At 42.9% G+C, this 18,216-nt stretch overlaps 2 protein-coding genes across 2 annotated transcripts in view; one reads left to right on the top strand and one right to left on the bottom strand.

Moving 5' to 3' along the window:
* The window catches only part of Ccdc38 (coiled-coil domain containing 38), a 48,546-nt gene extending 41,318 nt beyond the window's left edge, over positions 1-7,228 (top strand). Inside the window, exons 14-16 of the mRNA XM_023716534.1 lie at positions 365-570; positions 2,139-2,232; positions 6,279-7,228. Coding sequence (XP_023572302.1) covers positions 365-570; positions 2,139-2,232; positions 6,279-6,389 — 411 coding nt within the window. The 3' untranslated portion in view covers positions 6,390-7,228. The remainder of the gene's footprint in view (positions 1-364; positions 571-2,138; positions 2,233-6,278) is intronic.
* Positions 7,229-7,314: 86 nt separating this feature from the next.
* Positions 7,315-13,810, bottom strand: Snrpf (small nuclear ribonucleoprotein polypeptide F). The gene is made up of 4 exons (XM_023716529.1): positions 13,689-13,810; positions 11,555-11,680; positions 8,028-8,092; positions 7,315-7,449 (listed from the first exon to the last, which is right to left on the bottom strand). Exons 1-4 carry the CDS (start codon positions 13,689-13,691, stop codon positions 7,383-7,385), a joined length of 261 nt encoding a protein of 86 aa, XP_023572297.1. The 5' UTR covers positions 13,692-13,810; the 3' UTR covers positions 7,315-7,382.
* Positions 13,811-18,216: the final 4,406 nt, after the last annotated feature.

The raw sequence follows: 18,216 nt of genomic DNA, 5'->3' as shown, positions 1-18,216 counted from the left end.
TACACAAAAACGTTCAAGCAAAAAGATACTCTGTCTTCTTAGACTGTTTATCTACCATTAAATGTTTTTTAAGAAAACAATGCAAAGTTACTCTAAATTATGATATAAATGTCTTTAATGTGATTATAATACCTGCTGCATTTTTTCACTGGTCTGCCTTACCAAAGCTTTTCTTTTAAAAGGGGCCGGGTGTAGGACAGCAGTAGAGTACATGCTTTGTATGCACGCAGTGAGGCCCTGGGTTTCATCCCCCCCAAAAAAATTTAATAAAATGACCTTTCCATTCATTCTACCATAGTACAATGGAATTTTCCACTTATTTGTTGCGATGTGATGTTTTCTGCTCTTCTGTTCTCAAACGCAGGAAAAGCTGATCGACTCGCTTAGTAAGAAAATCAATCAAGTGTACAAGGTGTGCATTGGCGAAGCCGAGGTCGGCAGCCTGAACCCCGTTCAGAAGCTGGTCAAGGTGGAGTCCCGCATGGTGGAGCTGAGCGACCTCATTGAGGCCATTCCCAAGGAAAACGTGGAAGCAATTGAGAGGCTCAAGCAGAAGGAACGGCGGCAAAAGTATGTCCCTGGCTTGAGAGGAAGCTGGGGGAATGATTTCATGAATAGCCACCTCTGCTCAATTCCACCCTTAGCAAACTTCTCACTCGGCCAGGACCGCCCACCACCCAGGGTCTCCTCCAGTCTCTTATCCGTAAAGTGGTAGCAACAATGCTACTTATCCCATAGGGTTGTTAGATGAGGATTATATAGTCCATGGAAAAGCACTGAACGTCCTTGGCACATAGCAAGTCCTCAGATGTTAGCACTTAGTGATAGGTATGATGTTGTTTCTACAAGTACAGGATTACAGGACAGGAAGTCCACATTCACCTTGGGGAGCAGGAACATGTATATAACTCAGTGTATAAGCTTTCCTTTTTAATCCCCCTCCCAGCTACCTCCCTTTGACTCCATTACTGGAACGTGGGAAATATTGTTTCTCCCATATAAATAGTCCAGAATATATTAAGGTGATCCTGCTAGGGTCTTACTGAATAGAAAGCAAACTTAACAATGAGTAAATGGAGGATTACACCTTCCCAAGATAACCAACTAGGGCTGGTGAGAGAGCTCAATGGACGAAGTGCCTGCTCAGGCAAACATAGGGACTGGGGTTCAATTCCAAGCACCACATGCCGTGCCGGCCCCGCCCCCAGACACGCTGAGTTGGCCACTGAGACCAGGCATAGTGGCACAAGCGTGTAATCCCAGGGCTGGGGAGGCTGAAAACAGGAGGACCGCTACAAGTGCAAGCTGCATACTGAGACCCTGTACCAAATACATAAACTGAAGAGAAGAAAAAAAAAAAGCCCAACAAGAACTTATTAGCAGTTACTTGTATGCTTTTTACAGTAGCAAATATATTCTCTTCAGTTTAATTACAACTTATTTTCAGCAGTAAGACATGAATCTAATTCCATTTATTTTCATGAACAGAATTTTAGTTTGAGAAGTATTTTAGTTGATTTCCTCCTGGTTAGAGGCACCTACCATAGCCCCCAAGTTTGCACATAAAATGCTCCATAAATATTACTCCCGTCCCATAGGACATAGTCTCCCACTTAGGATGTAACTGTGCAGCATTTTGTGTCAGGTGCCTGCCGTGCAACAAGCCTTGTCACTAGACAATCTGTGTACATTTGTCCCTAAACAGGGTAAGGCAAGTAGGATTTATTAGTCTTAAGTGAGGGATATCATCTGAAAAGATTAACTGGGACGAACACTGTCATGCGAGCACCCTGAGCTCTACACTTCTGATCCGCATGGTTCTCTGCATGACTGCTATTCTGATGGGGAAAGGCTCTAAGGGGATGCTGGGGACAGCTGCAATTTAAGTGGCCATCAAGCACAGAGTGCTGTGAAAAGGGGCTGGTCTTGCAGACCAAGATCTGGGTAGACTTTACTTTTTGTAGAGTGGCAAAATGAAATTTCTCCCCATTTCAGACAGGATTTAAGATTGGCAGGAGGACTCTAAGGCTATTCTTATGGGAGGCCTTAGTTCTTACTAAGGAGTAATGATGTTGATCTTCCATTTCTGTAAATTGTGGAAAAAATTATATGAAAATGTTCCTTCCCTCCTATGACAGGTTGCGTGAAGAGAAAATGAAAGAAAAACAAAGATACCAAGAAGAAAGGCTAAAGGCTGCTCTGGAAAGGGCAGTAGCACAACCAAAGAAAAAGGTGTGTGTTTTACCACTAGATCCCGCCACACATCAGTACGAGTGCTTGCATGGTACAGAAACAAAACACCTTATCCTTGTACCTTTCCTAGGCGGAACTTGCAAGCGAGTCTTCCCAGCCCGTGGCTTCAAATGGCCTCACTCTGGTTCCCTGCTATTTCAGAGTGATTCACATTACTAGACTTACAGTTCTCTACTAGACACACTTATTACTAAAAGCAGCCTCTTCCCTCTCCTCTTTCTTTAATCCTCAAGTCCTGAAGCCGCTTTTAATGCCTTTTTTTGAACAGGCAATACAGGCATATGGCTCAAAGTTCAAAAGATGCGAGAGGATTTAGTGAAATAAATCTTCCTCAGTTTCCCTTTTTGGAGGCAATAACTATTAAATTTTCTGCATCAGTATCTATGCAAGAATATTCTACCAAAAGACTCCTAGAATAATCAAATTCAGCAATGCAGTAGGCTACAAAATCAACACACACAAATCAATACTATACCTTATACAAAATACACTATTGATTCTTTTGTGCCTTGATTTTGTATTCTATTGTTATGCTGAGCTTGGTTATTCTAGGAGTCTTCTGGAGGACTGGCACCATGTTCAATAAAACCAAGAAATTGCCTAAAAACATCAATTAGTGTTCTTGTATACCAATGAACTCACTGAGAAATTAGGAAAACCATAGCATTCATGGCAGTATCAAAAAAAAAAAAAAAAAGCACATATTTAGGAATTAAGCTAACTCAAGAACTGAAAGACTTCTATAGTAAAAACTACAGTACTCTAAAAAAGGAGTTCAAAGAGGAATCAGAATATGGAAGGATATTCCCTGTTTCTGGATAGGCCGAACAGTAATTACAATGGCCACACTTCCCAAACTGACGAACAGAGTTAATGCACTCACAATCAAAATACCAATAACATTCTTCTTAGAGCTGGAAAAAATGCTCCTAAAATTCACATGAATCCAAGAAATCCAGAATAACAAAAGCAGTCCTGGGTAATAAGAGCAAAGCAAAATGCATCACCACAAGCCTAGATTGGAAGTCATATTACAAAGCTACAGTAAAAACAGCATGGGATTAACACAGAAACAGACGTGAACTGACGGGTAACAAGAGAAGCAGCAGACACCAGCTCATTTAACTGATTGCTGACAAAGGGGTCAAAAAACACACTAGAGGAAAATCAGTGTCTCTATAAATGGTGCTGAGGAAGCTTGCTAACCACATGCAGAAGACGGAGTCTACATCCAGATCTGTCACCGTGTACTAAAAATCAAAATGGAGCAAAGATCTAAATGGTAAAGCAATTAACAATATGCTGGAAGGTAAAACTCCCAAAGCCATAGGCATACACAAGAACTTTCTGAAAAGAACCCCAGTGTCAGAGGAAACGGTACCAATAACCAAAAAATGGGATCACAGCAAATTACATCATCTGTACAGCAAAGCAAACAACCAGAGTGGAGACAACCTATCAGTGGGAAAAAATTTTCTGCCAGCTATTCCTCAGAAGACTAGTATCTAAAATATATAAAGTGCTCAAAAAATTACATCCCTCCCAAGTATGAAGCCCAATCAAAAAATGAGTAACTGAAATGAGTAATACTTCTCACACATACAAATGGCCAATAAACACATGAAGAAATATTCACCATCACTGACCATCAGGAAAACGCAAATTCAAACACTGAGATTCTGTCTTATCCAAGGAAGATTTTTGACTATCATCAAAAAATCAAATAATAACAAATGCTGGTGAACTTGTGGTAAAAAAAGGAGCCCTTCTATATTGTTGGTGGGAATGTAAATGACAACTGCCAGTACAAAGACTCTACAGAAAACTAAAAACAAAAGTTCTATTTGACCCTCCTATTCCCTTTCTAGGTATTTTCCCAAGAGTTAAAGACCTCACATTCCAGCGATTCATGCATACTCACATTCACAGCAGCACAGCTCCTCATAGCTGAATCTTGGAAACAGCCTATATGCCCACCAACAGATGAACAGATAGAAAATGTGGTATCTACCCTCGCTGGGGTGCCACTGTCCCAATAAACCTGAGTCCTTTGTAGGAAAATGGATGCCGATGAGGCCATAATGTCTAAGGAAATGTGACACCCAAGCTCAAATACCACATGGTGTCTCTTATATGAACTCAGAAATGCAAAGACCAGAATAAGAGATAAAAGGAAGTAGAGAGACACGTCTTTCTCTGTGGAAAGGGGACCAAGAGATGAAGGGAAAGGAATGAAGATGCGTTGTGTACATGTAAGAGCCCCACAAGAAAGGCAGTAGTTATTTACTGAAAACATGTACTGCTAACCTTGTAACAACTATGTATTACAATACTCAATTTTCTTATAATCATAGCTATGAATTGTGCTTTCACTCACTTTGTACAGTGAATTCAGAGAATTACATGTCACTGGAAAGGCCTTCTAATTCCTACACTGTTCAGATAATTAGTTAAAATGATTTGCTTGGTCATCGCTGACTTAGCAGAACTGGGACCAAAAACCAACTTGATTAACCAGCTGTAGCAAGACTGAGCCAAGCATCACGCACGGACAAGCACGCTTACCACCAAGATCGCCAGCGCCTGAAGCCACCAGCCACCAGCCTTTGTACCACGTGAACACATCCAAGCAGAAGTTTGGGATCAGGCAGACATGGACCTGTGGCCTGTGATTGCTACACTGGGAAGATGGGCTTTTGTCTCGTGTGCCACTCTCCTCTGGGGCAGGGTCTGAAACAGAATGCAGGAGGACACTGCCACAGTCACCTGCAAAGCTGGGGTGGCCATGTGATTCTTACTGTGTAACAGCTACTGAATAGAATGTGCTTACAAGCAGCCTCTTCAGGGAAGAATCTGAAAAAAGTTCTGAGAGACAGTAACTGTTAAAATGTCAGAAAGTGGCAATTATCCTAAAATACTTTATTTAAATAAGTGTATTATCCAAAGTAACTTACCTCAGTTCTTTCTACGAATTTTCCTCAGGTTCTCTCCTCCACAGAGATTAACCACTGCCCGCTTCCACATGACCTACTACTCAGTAATCCTGCCACACCCAACTTTGAAAAAGAGCCACCTTTCCTTCTAGACCATGACATCCATGCCCTTTACATCACCAGTGTCTGGCACACAGTGAACACCCAGATGAAGATGAGAAAGAAAACTGAACCTGCAAGAATGACTGTCCTGTGTCAACACACAGACCTCTGTTTACACATACCCTCAGGACACTTCGTCATAGGCAATGTTAATCAGTGTTACCAAAGACCACTGACAATTTCAAAACCTCTGACATTAGAAAAGGAATTGCAGGGTTCCAATCCCACAAGGGCATTTCTGTCGTGATGGACAAGTGACAGTTACTAGGTCGCTGGAGACCAGCAACGTCAACACTTCTGCAATGCAAAGCGTCACATGAGAACTGTGCTGCCAACATCATACCCCTCTGAGCAGTGAGGGTCCCTCAAATCTCAAGTTTATTAGTAAAGGTACCACTCCACTTACAAAAGCAAGATAAAAACAGAAGGGGGATCCTCAGTGGTGTACCTGAGTATATATGCTTCAGAAAGTGCAGCTGTGACCCTGGGGCTTCCCTAAACCTCTTCTGGTAGGGAAGTACCAAGAATCAGCACTAACACTGCTGTTGCAGATAGTCATTTTCTGAGGTTATTTTTTAACAAGACTTGTGAACACCAAGAAAGAAATTTCTCAAACATGAAGGAAAAATGGGCTGTGACAATTCGAGAAATGACATATGGCTTCCAATGTGACCCTTCCTGGGGTCACATGCTGCTGGCTGCCTTTACCTCCATCACCCTACTCCTTCAAACCCACCGCTGTCTTCTGCCTAGGGGCGCTCAATTCACTACTTACCTTGGCCTAGCAGTGGACACCCATGAGGCTATTACTCCCCTTGTACCTGTAAATGACTACCGAGTATTTTAAGCCATATTACTCCTTATAAAATTGAGGTTACTATTAGTATCTTACGCACTTTCACAGAAAATGGTTTGCTTTTCTTGTTCCAGGTGGGAAGACGACTCATCTTCCGTTCAAAACCACCATCCAGTAGCAGACACAGAATCCTCTTGCTCAGTGATTCAAAAACAAAATCACAAGAGGAAGATTTTTTTTTTTAGTTGAATGGGAGCAATAAGGTATTTTACTACCAGAACGTGTTAGATTCTGGCTCTCATCAGTGGAAACATTCTGCCCCAACAATCCAAGAGTGGTCCTTACTGGGAAGGCTGGATGCAGGTTTGGGAATGAGAGCTACTTTCTTCTGTTGAAGTTTCCAGTTATTCACAATTATTATGCCACATAGTTAATCATTTATAATTTAGGTTGCCTTCTACATACATATCCAGAACGACCATATTGAAATACCTAATGGGAATGGCCATTTAAGTGCAGTACCATCTTTTTCTGGTAAAGAGAATTTCGATGATGATGCATTAGTACCTCAAGTGGTCTGTGAGGAAGTTCATAGCAGTTATCGCTAGGGTGTGTACCTTTTAACAATGGACAACTCTTAAAATATCTGAAGGATGCTGAAGGGTTTAAACACAAGTGAACACTACTACCTTATGTCTCAGAACTGGTCTTTACTTCAAATTAAGTTCTATTCAGAAAATTTTACTTTCTTATGTGAACAAATCTTACGTATTCAGCCTAAATGTCATTTCAGAATTTCTCTGTGCCCTATCTTCACAATATTTTAATTTTGAGACGTAATTTTAGCCACAATGTGTACATAATTTAGCTTACACTGAAATGGAATATGTAACCTACTAAACTAATATTAAGAAAATGTTAAAGTGGTTCAAAAACAACATTTTTCAAAGGTATCAGTTAATACACAATAGAAAAAGGGTTGAAATACACCTTCATAAAAAAAAGGTCTGAAGTTTACAATTATTTGCTATAGAAAAGTACTGTGCTTACAAAAGAAAACCAACTTAAATGAAATTGGTAGGTTGTAAAGGATTAGTTCTGTGAATTACTTTTCAACTGTTTTAACCCAGTTGAGCTTCACATGTAAATATATACATGATAGTTACAAAGTCAAGTTGAAAAACAACACATCTTTATTGTCTAGAAATATATATATAAAAACAAACACACAAAAGATGCTATTCTCTCATTTCCCCATCCTCTTCTTCCTCTTCAACACCTCGAATATAAAGGACATTATTACACCTGGAAGCAGAAAAACAGCCCACTGTTATTTCACCAAGAAACCACACATGATCTGAGTTACCACTGCTAACTTTTTCATTATGATAACACTTAAAAGCTAAATTTGTATCACTCCTTCTAAAACCTTTTACCTAGATTTGTTAAAAATCATACTGACATTTATTTATTTACCATGCGACTGCCATAAAGTGACATCTTTATGACTTTCTAAAGGGAGTAATTACTAGAATTTGAGGCTTGCTAGTGCTAAAAAAAATGGGCATTACAAACCTCCTTAGGAACCAAAATAACTAGAATTCAAAACTAAGTTCTGGTAACAAAGCCCACTCAAAGAGGATACAGCCAAGAACCAGAAAGTATAACGTTAATACAAGAAAAATCTTTAGGATATTGTAACTCTGAAGCACTTAAATTTTACCTTTGACCAATTTACAATTTCAAAAGATTTCTGCACTTTAGTTATAGAGTACTATATGAAATTAATAGCAATAAAAATGTGGTTCCCAGCTAAGGAACTAATTGAACAGGTACTTCTAACGCTCACCAGTAACTTCACATACACTACTGCTACATCTTACCTTATTAAAACTTCACCCAGATGTCCAGACAATGCCCCGTCTATGTATTCTTCTGTATTTGCAAGCTTTAAAAAAGAAATATATTAGCATAATTGCACAGGAGTAAAATATATTGGTGAGAGAAATTTAACTGAGACCTTTGTATACCAACACTTCAAATTTATCTGTAACAAATAATTAATTAGCTTTCTATTACTGTTATAGTTCTTTTTGGTTTTAAGTAGTATACATGAATGTAAACCTTATATATATAATAAAGCTTGTTTTAAATGTTGTTAAAGCCTCCCAGGTTGTGTTATTTCTATCGTACACCAGAGCAGCATGTTGAGGAAGCAGCTTTCATCTTGTAAAATAATGTATAAGGAAAAAGCAAGTTCTTAAAGAGGAGTTGAAAGTTAAGCATGACCTGTAGAGTTTTTTCTGGGATCTCTGTCATTTCTCATTTTAAATGTTTAGATTTTCTTCTACATATAGGTAATAAAATTTACCTACAATACTTAAAATCACTCCCAGTGTTAGCTGGGGCTCAAAAAAACTAGAAAAAAAAGCAAATTTACGTCACTTCTCTTTTATTTTTCTATTTTTATTTTAGGACAGGGTCTACAGGGTCTTACTGTATAGATCAGACTTGCAGTGATCCTCCTGTTAACAGCCTCCCAAATGCTGGGATTACAGGCATGTGATGGGGGGGGCCAGCACGGCAGGCCCAGGTCCCTGCATCTGCCTAAGCAGGCGCTTTAATCCGCTGAGCTATTTGGCCGGCTCTCATTTCTCTTTTAAAAAGTTTTTCATGATTTTTCACTTTCTACATAAGTAGGTGAGTGAACAAGGGAAAGGAAAATAGAGCTTTGAGGAGATGAAGCTCGTGTAAAGCACTTTATGAGTGGTACTTCCACTGATGTTATGGCTTTGTTGAAAACCAAGTCAGCGCCCACAACCAAGAATATGGCGTCATCTTAAATATGGTACCTGAGATGACTGGGGACAGCAACCCAAAATAATGCATAATGTTTAAAAAAGACATTATTTTTACCATGTTCTCCAACATTTAACAGGTTTCTTTTTTCTTTTTGAGACAAGGTCTCACTATGTAGTTCAGGTTAGCCTTGAGCTCACACGGTAGCCCAGGCTACTCTCAAACTCACACCGATCCTACTGTATAGGTATGCCTTGCCCGGCTTATTTAAATTACTCACAATGTTCCAAAGGCTACCATGTATCACATTCCAAGCCCTCACCACTGCTTACAAGGCTTTCAGTGACTGCCACCCCAACCCAACTCTCTTTGTTCCCAATTCACTCTGCCGCTGTGCCTGGCTCTTCCTGAACACACCAAGCAAGCCCTGCCACAGGAGCCTAGCACCTGCTGTCCCCTCACACTGGATGCTCTTTCCCAGATACTCTCGGGTTACTACTTCCAGTCTGGGCTTAAATTCACTTCTTTGTGTCATGGTTAATATCTAGATGTCCCCTCAAAGCCACTTATACGTACAGATGCGACTTTGGGGCAGTGACTGGAGCATGGGAGTGAGACATCAGTGAGTCTATGGCTGGGTGTGATTTGGGGAGGTGAAGACTGCTAGGAACTAGGCGCCGGGGAGATGGCTCAGTAGAATAAGCGCTTCCTTGGCAGGCGCAAGGACCTGAGTTCAATCCCGGTTCCGCCAAAAAAAAAAAAAAAAGACTGCTAGGAAGAGTGGGTCACTGAGAGTGGGTCATTGTGGGCGCAGCCTGGAAGGGTGTCTATGTGTACCCCAACCCTTTCCCTTGATCTCGCCCTGCCACTGCCATGCCAAGAGGTCTTTCTCCTCTGCCATACAGCCCTGCCTTGAAGCCAGCTAACTGGACTGAAACCTCTCTATGAACTGGGAGCTACACAAACACTTTCTCTCTTAACATGCAAGTACTGGGTAACAACGAAACAGTAACTAAGACACTCAGAAAGGCAAGCCTTTCTACTATTGCATACTTTGCCACTCCCTTGCTGCTTTTTTTTTCACAGCATCTCTAATACTTGAGATCACATCAGGTTATGGCATTATCACTAGATCCTATAATACTTAACACAGTGTAAATGCTATATAAACAACTGTTAACAGATCAATGGCCAGAAAAACACTTGCACATGTTCAGTATAGATGCAACTCCGCCATAGTCATTCCCCATTTAATGACCAAATTAAATCAGGTTGCTTAATTTGGGTTGCTAAGTCAGGAAGTATACATAGTATGTACATTACAATACTCAGAAATAGTCAAAGGAAACTCCAGCTTGATGAGTTTGCCCTTACATGTAGTAGTACTGTACTATATAACAGAACATAAAACTATAGTGCTTTTTTTTTAAAAAAAAATGTATTTGGTATAGGGTCTCACTATGCAGCTCAGACTCCTAGTGATCCTCCTATTTTCAGCCTCTCCAGTGCTGGGATTACAGGCATGCATCACCAGGCCTGGTCTCATTGGCTGGCTCAGCACAACTGGGGTCAGGGCCAGGGCTGAATCCCAGTCCCTGTGCTTGCCTAAGCAGGCACTTAGTCCACTAAACTATCTCGCTGACCCACTACAGTACAACTTGATACAGTACAATGAGCAAAAATTATAGTACTGTATAAACAAGATGTATTATACAAAATGATATTGTGCCTCTATCGAGATGGGACAAAACAGTACAAAAAAAAGTTTGCAAATCCAAGTAGCAGGTCATAAATGTGACCAATTGAGCAGGCAGGTCACTAAAGGAGGAATATCTGTATTTTCAATCTGCAGTTGGCTGAATCTACAGATATGGAACCTGCACAAACGGACCCCACAGATGCACACAGCTGACTGTACGCTAGCATTCTACTTATAGGTACTGAGAAAGACAAAGGCGCACAGAACAGAATCAAGAGTGGTTATCACGGGCCTGGAGAGGAAGGGGGAGTTATTTTTTAATGATTAGTTTTATTTTTAGATGTGAAAAAGTTTTAGAAACAAATAATGGTGATGGCTGTACAGCAAAGTAAATGTACTTCCAACTACTGAACATACATTTGAAAAACGGTCCATAGGGGAAATTTTAAATAAGTTCTGTGGGGGAGAAAAATGCTGAAACATTTACAGAAACTACTATAATAGGTATTCAGTCAACTCATTTCTTTGGTTGATCTGTCTTCCCTATGAAGAAATGCTTTCTATGGTGTACGTTTAGCATGATTTCCCTTCCCAAAAAATTTCTTCCAGAAATACTGAGAAGCTTTGTTTTCTCCAGCAAACTAGTGTGCTTCCTTGTGGCATTATGGATCAAATATCAAAGTGTTTCCGTAACCACTATGAATGAAATGTGTGGCTCAATTCTGATTTAACTCTAGGTCTTAACCTAGTGCCTCATACTTGTAACACCTTCTGTGGCCTCCATTTAATTCCTGAATGTTGCTTTACCTTTATCAACTTAATTGCATATATTCTTTGTTACACCAAATCCTTGAACAATAAGTTACAGCAAAAGAAACAGAAATGTGTAGCCTTCTTCATTCATCAGCTCACCTGCATGTTCATGTAGCCATCTACGGAGACCAGGTAGCCCTTGTACTCCATCCCCCACTTCAGCTTCACCATCACTGGCTTTCCTGTTAATCCGTTGAGGAAAGGCTTGGGATTGAGGGGTAAACTCTGTGAAGAACAAGAAAAGGACACCACTGATTCCTTTTCCTTAGCTCAGCATCCATCACCCATTCTCCTCTACCACTTACCAATCAGTATTTTATGGTATCCAAGGGCAGGGGTTGTGGCTCAGAAATTGTTTCTTTAACATTTACCAGGCCTTGGGTTCAATCCCCAGTACACAGACACACTAATGTCTGTGTCAGTGTATGAAACATATGAAACACATTAACACGATATCCAAATGAAACACGACCCACATCACTCAGTTCCAAGCTCTATAGAAACACAAGTCAAAGCATCTCCAAAAAGAGGGGTTCTAAGAGGTACAGAAGTCCTCCAACAAACATTTATACTGCACAATGCTACATGTAAGATGAGAAATGCTATGCGCAAGGTGAGAGTATCTCACCAGGGAAAAAAGCAACAGGAAGGGTGCCTGAAATAAAAGATACCTTAGTTTTAAAGGGTGAGGTTGGGGGCTAGGGAGATAGCTGGGTGGTCTACCTGCCTGCCTGGCAAGTACAAGGACCCAAGTTCAATCACTGATACCATCTGTATGCCTTGTGGGCCCCACAACGCTGGCACACCAAAACTGGGCATGGTGACACAGGCCTGTAATCCTAGCGCTGGGGAGGCTGAAAACAGGAGGAGCAGTACAAGTCCAAGCCACATAGCAAGACCCTGTACCAAATAAAGATTTTTTTTAAATATTAAAAAAAGTAAAAAAAAAACAAAAAAAAAACACAAAGGGTGAGGTTATCTCCACAGAAAAAAAACTGTTCCAGATAGGGAGCCTATGTCAAAACGAGGAAGATAAACAAGATAACCTCAGAAGACACAGAAACATTCTGAACTGTCTGTGAGTGCCCCAAATAAAAGGCTACACGAGCAGGGAGGGGATCACACCATACAGTCTTTCGTTTTAATGCTGTAAGCTTTGATTTTCTATCAAGAGCAAGATCTCTTAATGAAATCACTCAAAACCAGCCTACCGCATACACCACCACCAGTACTCGGTGAATTCTGACATTTCTTTCTCATCTGCTCATCCCAACGAAAAGAAACAGACAAGAACCTTGCCTAATAAACCAGAGAACACTGGACTCAGTCCCAATAACCTCCTAAGGGGACCCCCAAATTTCACTCCAGTTTATTACCCCTTTAAAAGTCTACATCTAAACAAGTCATTTCTGTGTAACACACCTAACTACGTGACTGCCAACTGCAGTTGGAACAGACAAATCCTTCCAACACCCCATCTGAGAACCACTGTTTTTCTGCAAGCCCGTGCACCTTTCTGTCAACCTCTCCAACATCTCAAGCTCTCTTTGCGGCCGGCCGCAGGGTCTCACTCCTGCTCCCGGTTTCGGGTTAAACCCCCCACTCCTTGGGAGACCAACCACGTCCTGGTCAGACCAACTGACCTACCCTTTAATGGGCCCCCCGCGCCCTCTCTCAGAATCCTCACTTGCTGCCCTCCATCACCATTACTTACACCCGCATATTTCTGTTATTTGGCTAAAGTCCACCTCCCACACCCGACTGAGTTCATCCCCAACAGGGTCTACAGGAGTCTGCACCCCACCTTCCTAAAGCCCAAAGTCAGTAGCCGGCAGGCAGCATGTCAATGACACTCGCTGGACGAGCCCACGAAAGCTCCAAGGCCTCAGCGGGCCTCGGGCCAGGCTCCCAGTAACCAGAGGGGCCGGCGGTTCCGCAGTGTTGCGGGGCGGAGAGCGAAAATGAGCTTCAGTTTTACTCCGACCTTTTATCAACTCAACGAGTAAGAAGGACCGAAAGCCGGGATCCAATATAAAAAGCGGGAAGGAGGCTGAGGTTCTCAGGGGAGGGAAACGCGTCGCCCGGGGCGCGCGCCTCGGAAGCCCAGAGCGGCGAGGAAGGGCCAGGCGCCCCGCGCGGATGAATGGGCGAAGGCGCGAAGCAACCCCAGGCCCGGCCGGACTGTCGCCCCCGCCCCTCGTTCTCTTTCCTCAGCAGGTCTCTCGTTCCTCACCATCGCGAATACGGGCGGACGTTGTAGACCCCCCTCCGCCGACCCAGCTGCCGCCGACTCCTCGTGTCTAGAGCTGCCGCTGTAGAAACCAGCCGCGGAGCGTCTAGAGAAATGGCCGCCGCGCAGCGGCGTGACCTTTCACCTCCCACCCCAGCTCTTCTGGCTTCTGTGATTGGACGTAAAGAAGATGCGTGCTGATTGGAGAAGGTGGCTGCGGTGTATCCTAGCAACCGGAAGAGAAGCGGGAATTTGAACAGTCTTGACAGCTCGCGAACTGGTGTGGAAGTCAGCGGCGGGTTTCGCCCGCGGGACTCTGCGAGTCTGCAAAGACCGGGGCTTCTCGTTTGCTCCCCGCCCCGAGTGCCCGGTAGTAGACGTGATCACTCGCCAGCTCGGATAACGGCGAGGTTACTTGGCCTTCCTTAATCGCGACAATGAGACCCAAGCTCTCGAGTCCCTCATTCGCACGCATTTTTATGTTTGGAGGACACGCCCTTCTTCCTGAGTGTTGTCAAGTCTAGCAGCTCGGTTCACCATTTTTAAAGGCAGTGGGAGGGGCGAGTGTAGGGGAGCCGAGATGAGGTCTAGCTGAGTGTAGAATAAGGTGTGGTGGACTCCCTAGGGCTTGTGATGGGGCGGGTACGGTTACCCCGGTGCGGGGTGATCGACCTCTTGATGGGCATCAAGCGGAACCACATCTGTTTTTCCTGTGCTCTCGGGCTCCAGATCGTCGACCGGAAATGCCATTGCAGTTCTCGGCCCGCGAGTCGGGAAGGGCAGCCCTCCCGCAGCCCCGAGGGGGACGTCCAGACGCGAGCGGTGCCTGTCACCTCCGGAGGAAGACGTCCGGGCAGGTTGGTTCAGGGCCACCGCCCACCACAGCAGGTGCTGGACAGGGTCCTCGCGCCCTCGGGCTGTGTCGTCAGCTGTGAGGAGGCTTTGGAACCAGTGCAGTGCCGTCCTTAGGGTGGACGCGAGAAAAAAATGCATGCACATGTGGAAAGAGTTGTGCTCGCCTGTGTAAGGATGCAGGAGGTGGCGTCACTTTAACTTTGCCCGGGTATTCGATTTCTTTAATTCTACAGCCCCAAGTTAGCCACGAGGAAACACACCCAGAAGTCACTTGTCCAGAATAACACAGGTCAGTTGAAACCCAAAACTGTGCTTTTTCTGCTTTCCAAAGCTACCCCGCACAAGCGTAATTTTTTTTTTTTTAAGAAATCTTTTATCCAGCTGTTTTCTTGGTGAAGCGAAACAAAATACTAAGGTAAGTTATATAACGATGGTAGTGTTCAAAGTTAGTTTTTCTTTGCATGTTAAATATTAATCTGAAATACCATATTTAAAATGAATTGGGCATAAGTTCACTTGTATTTTTCTAATTAAAAATGTCACATATATATTTTCTGGAAATTCTGGAAGATAAAGTTCTAAGAAATAAACCTATAAGGGTGATCAAAATATATGGTGAATGTTTAATTTTTAAAAATTACAGTAAAACACATTGCCATTAATCCCCTAAAAAATGCTCCTCTTCTTCAAACACTTAGCCCATCATTCTTGCCACTTACTGAAGCAGTTCTAGAAGTCCTCTCCGACTGTTTTTATGAGATATGATTTTAAAAAAAAATACAGCGAATGTGGCTGCCAAGTGCCGTCCAAAGGCAAGACACAGACTTGTGACAACACTGTGTCGCCCTGGCACTGGATCTGGCACTGCGTGGCTTCTGGGCTGTTCTGCAAAGTCAGAGTGGGGACGTCAGTAAACATTTTGGATCAATTCAGGACCTCAAGGCAGCCACAACCGTGCAGCTGTATATTCACAACTTCCCTTTCTATTGAGCAAATTCTCATGATTAAATATTCCTTCAAACATGACTTGATGTCTCCATTATACTCTATATTTTTGCAAATGTTATCATTCACGATTCTGTTGTTTCCATCCTTCCCTGTTATAAACAATGAGTACTGACCATCTACGGAGTGTATCTGTCATGCTACCATAAATTCTTAGAAATAATATTCCTGGGTTAAAGGGCATTACTATTTTAAAAGTTTCAAAAATATATGTTGTGATGTGGGCATATGGTTCAAGAAAATAGCCATCAAAATGATTGGCTCTAATATGGGAGAAATATTTATATTCTTTAAGATAAAATAGAATACATTTTGACAGTGTGGTAAGAACTGAGTTCTACCACTGTTTAGCATATAAACCCAAAATTCCAGTGGTTCACAAACACCTGAAAAGGAATTTATCAAATTATCATGGAATATTACTGGAGACATATATATAGAGTCCCCATATTATGGTAGCATGTTTCATGCGGCTTATCTTTGATTCCTTGCAGTATTTCAGGATCGTATTATCCTCATTCCAGACAGAGATGGCATGAGTTCAGAAAAGTTATATAGTTTTGCTGAGATTTTGTAGGAGGCAAAATGGCTTCAAAAGCCTCAGATTTTTCTTTACGCGGTGCTATTTTTCCCCTAAATGTGTTTGACTAGAGAACAAATAGATAAAATTACAAATATTACTCTAAGATTAAGAGGACAGAGTCTTTTTTTATGTATTTGTTACATGGTCTCACTACGCAGATCAGACTCATACTGATGCTCCTGTTTCAGCCTCCCCAGCGCTGGGATTACAGGTGTGCACCACATTGACCAGTCTCGGGGGGTGGCTCAGCGTGCTCTGGGGCAGGGCCAGCATGACATGTGGTGCTGGGGATTGAACCCCCGTCCCTGAGCTTACCTAAGCAAGCACTTAGTCCGCTGAGCTATCTTGCCATCCCAGGAGAGTTTAGATAGCTACTTTTGACACTGATTTTGATTTTCTTTATTCACACACTCTCAAATCGTATCTTTCTATGCCTGTAGCCAGAGTCAGTTATAGTTGTGACTGGAATTGGTTGGAGTGAGGTCCAAGATTTGAGTGCCTTGTGTCTGGTAGAAACTATTCCCAGTGTGCCAAACCTAAGAGATGTGGTTATTTTGTTTTGGGATTAAAATTAAGACTGAAGGGGCTGGAGAGATAGCTCAGCGGTCTAAAGCGCCTGCTAAGGCAAGCTTAGGCAGGCGCAGAGGACTGCAGTTCAGTCCCCAGTACCACATGCCTCACTAGCACCTCCCCCAGGGTGGGCTGAGCCGGCAAAAAATAAAGTAAGACTCAAAATATATTTTCTTCCAAGTCTTTTTGGTGGTTCAAAGGCTATAATGGTAGGGAAGAAACTGTACCTCAAGGGAAATGCAGCATTCTCCTGGAGAGTTTAGTGACAAGGCCTACAGACAAGAAGCCAGGTCACCACAGCAGGATGAGGGTACCAGCTGTTGGCCGCTTTGCTCCTTGCTTAAAACGTTCTGGGCCCGTGGCTGTGGCCCCTCTACTCTGGTGCAACTCGGTCTGTGTGACGTTCCTATGGGCCACTCGCCCTGTCCCATGGGATTTGGGGCAGGGGAGCCACACAGTCACGATGATGCCGCTGCTGTGTGCTGCACCCTCGTAAACACAGCTGCTCTGCTGGGATCCACAGGTAGCAGGTTAACTCCTTGCTTTGTATCTCTTTCCTGACCGTTCTTCACAGAGTTGATGTTAAATGAAAAACATTGCATAACATATACAAAGCACTGAGCACACTCTCTGGTTGGTAGTGGATGCTTCGTTCATGTTTCCTCTCTCCTACGTGGATAATCAACCAACCACCCCCCCCCCAAAAGATTTGGTCTAAATGACGTGAAGCCTGTGTAACAGTAGTGCCTTAGTTATTGGCAGGGAAACCAATCTGTCCATGGACCAAAAGGTTACTTGACTGAACTCTCCAAGACAGAGAAGATTTAAAAGATTGGGCTAGGCCTTAAGATTGCCATTTGGTATATTGCACTAGTAGGGTGACAATTTCAGTAGAGATTTTTTCTTTTCAATTCAGTCAGCCATTTTCATAGGTTTTGTTTGTTTGTTTGTTTGTTTTTTAACTAGAGAAATCATTGCCAGTTCTGGCATTCAAGTATTCTCTTGTTATTTAGTCAGCATTGATGAATCAGCAGATTTTAAATTTAGAATACTAGAGAGACCTATCTAAATTTCTCCTCCTCCTCCTCCTCTTCCTCCTCCTCTTCCTCTTCCTCCTCTTCCTCCTCCTCCTCTTCCTCCTCATTCTCTTTTTGAGACAAGGTCTTACCATGTAGTTCAGGCTGGCCTTAACTCCCAGTGATTCTCCTACCTCAACCTCAGCATGCAAAGCCCACCCTCCATGCAGAAGGACGACCTGGCACAAATGCTAAAACCTGAATGGGGTGGGTGAGGAAGGATGCAGAGGAGGGGACAGTGGTGGGAGAGAGATTTACAGGGACACAATAACGGAATCAATGTATTGGAAACAGGTTTCTCAATAGTAGAGAAGGAAGGGCCGGTGGTATAGCTCAGCGGACTAAGCGCTTGCTTAGGTAAGCGCAGGGGCCAGGGTTCAATACCTGGCTCTGCCTGCCACGCCGGCCCCACCTTCGGGTGCGCTGAGCCGGCGATGGAGTC

This window comes from Octodon degus, unplaced genomic scaffold, assembly GCF_000260255.1.
Source record: "Octodon degus isolate 3935 unplaced genomic scaffold, OctDeg1.0 scaffold00004, whole genome shotgun sequence".
Lineage (NCBI taxonomy): Eukaryota > Metazoa > Chordata > Mammalia > Rodentia > Octodontidae > Octodon > Octodon degus.
The sequence above is the reverse complement of the archived record's forward strand: the minus strand, read 5'-3'. Positions and strand labels throughout refer to the sequence as shown.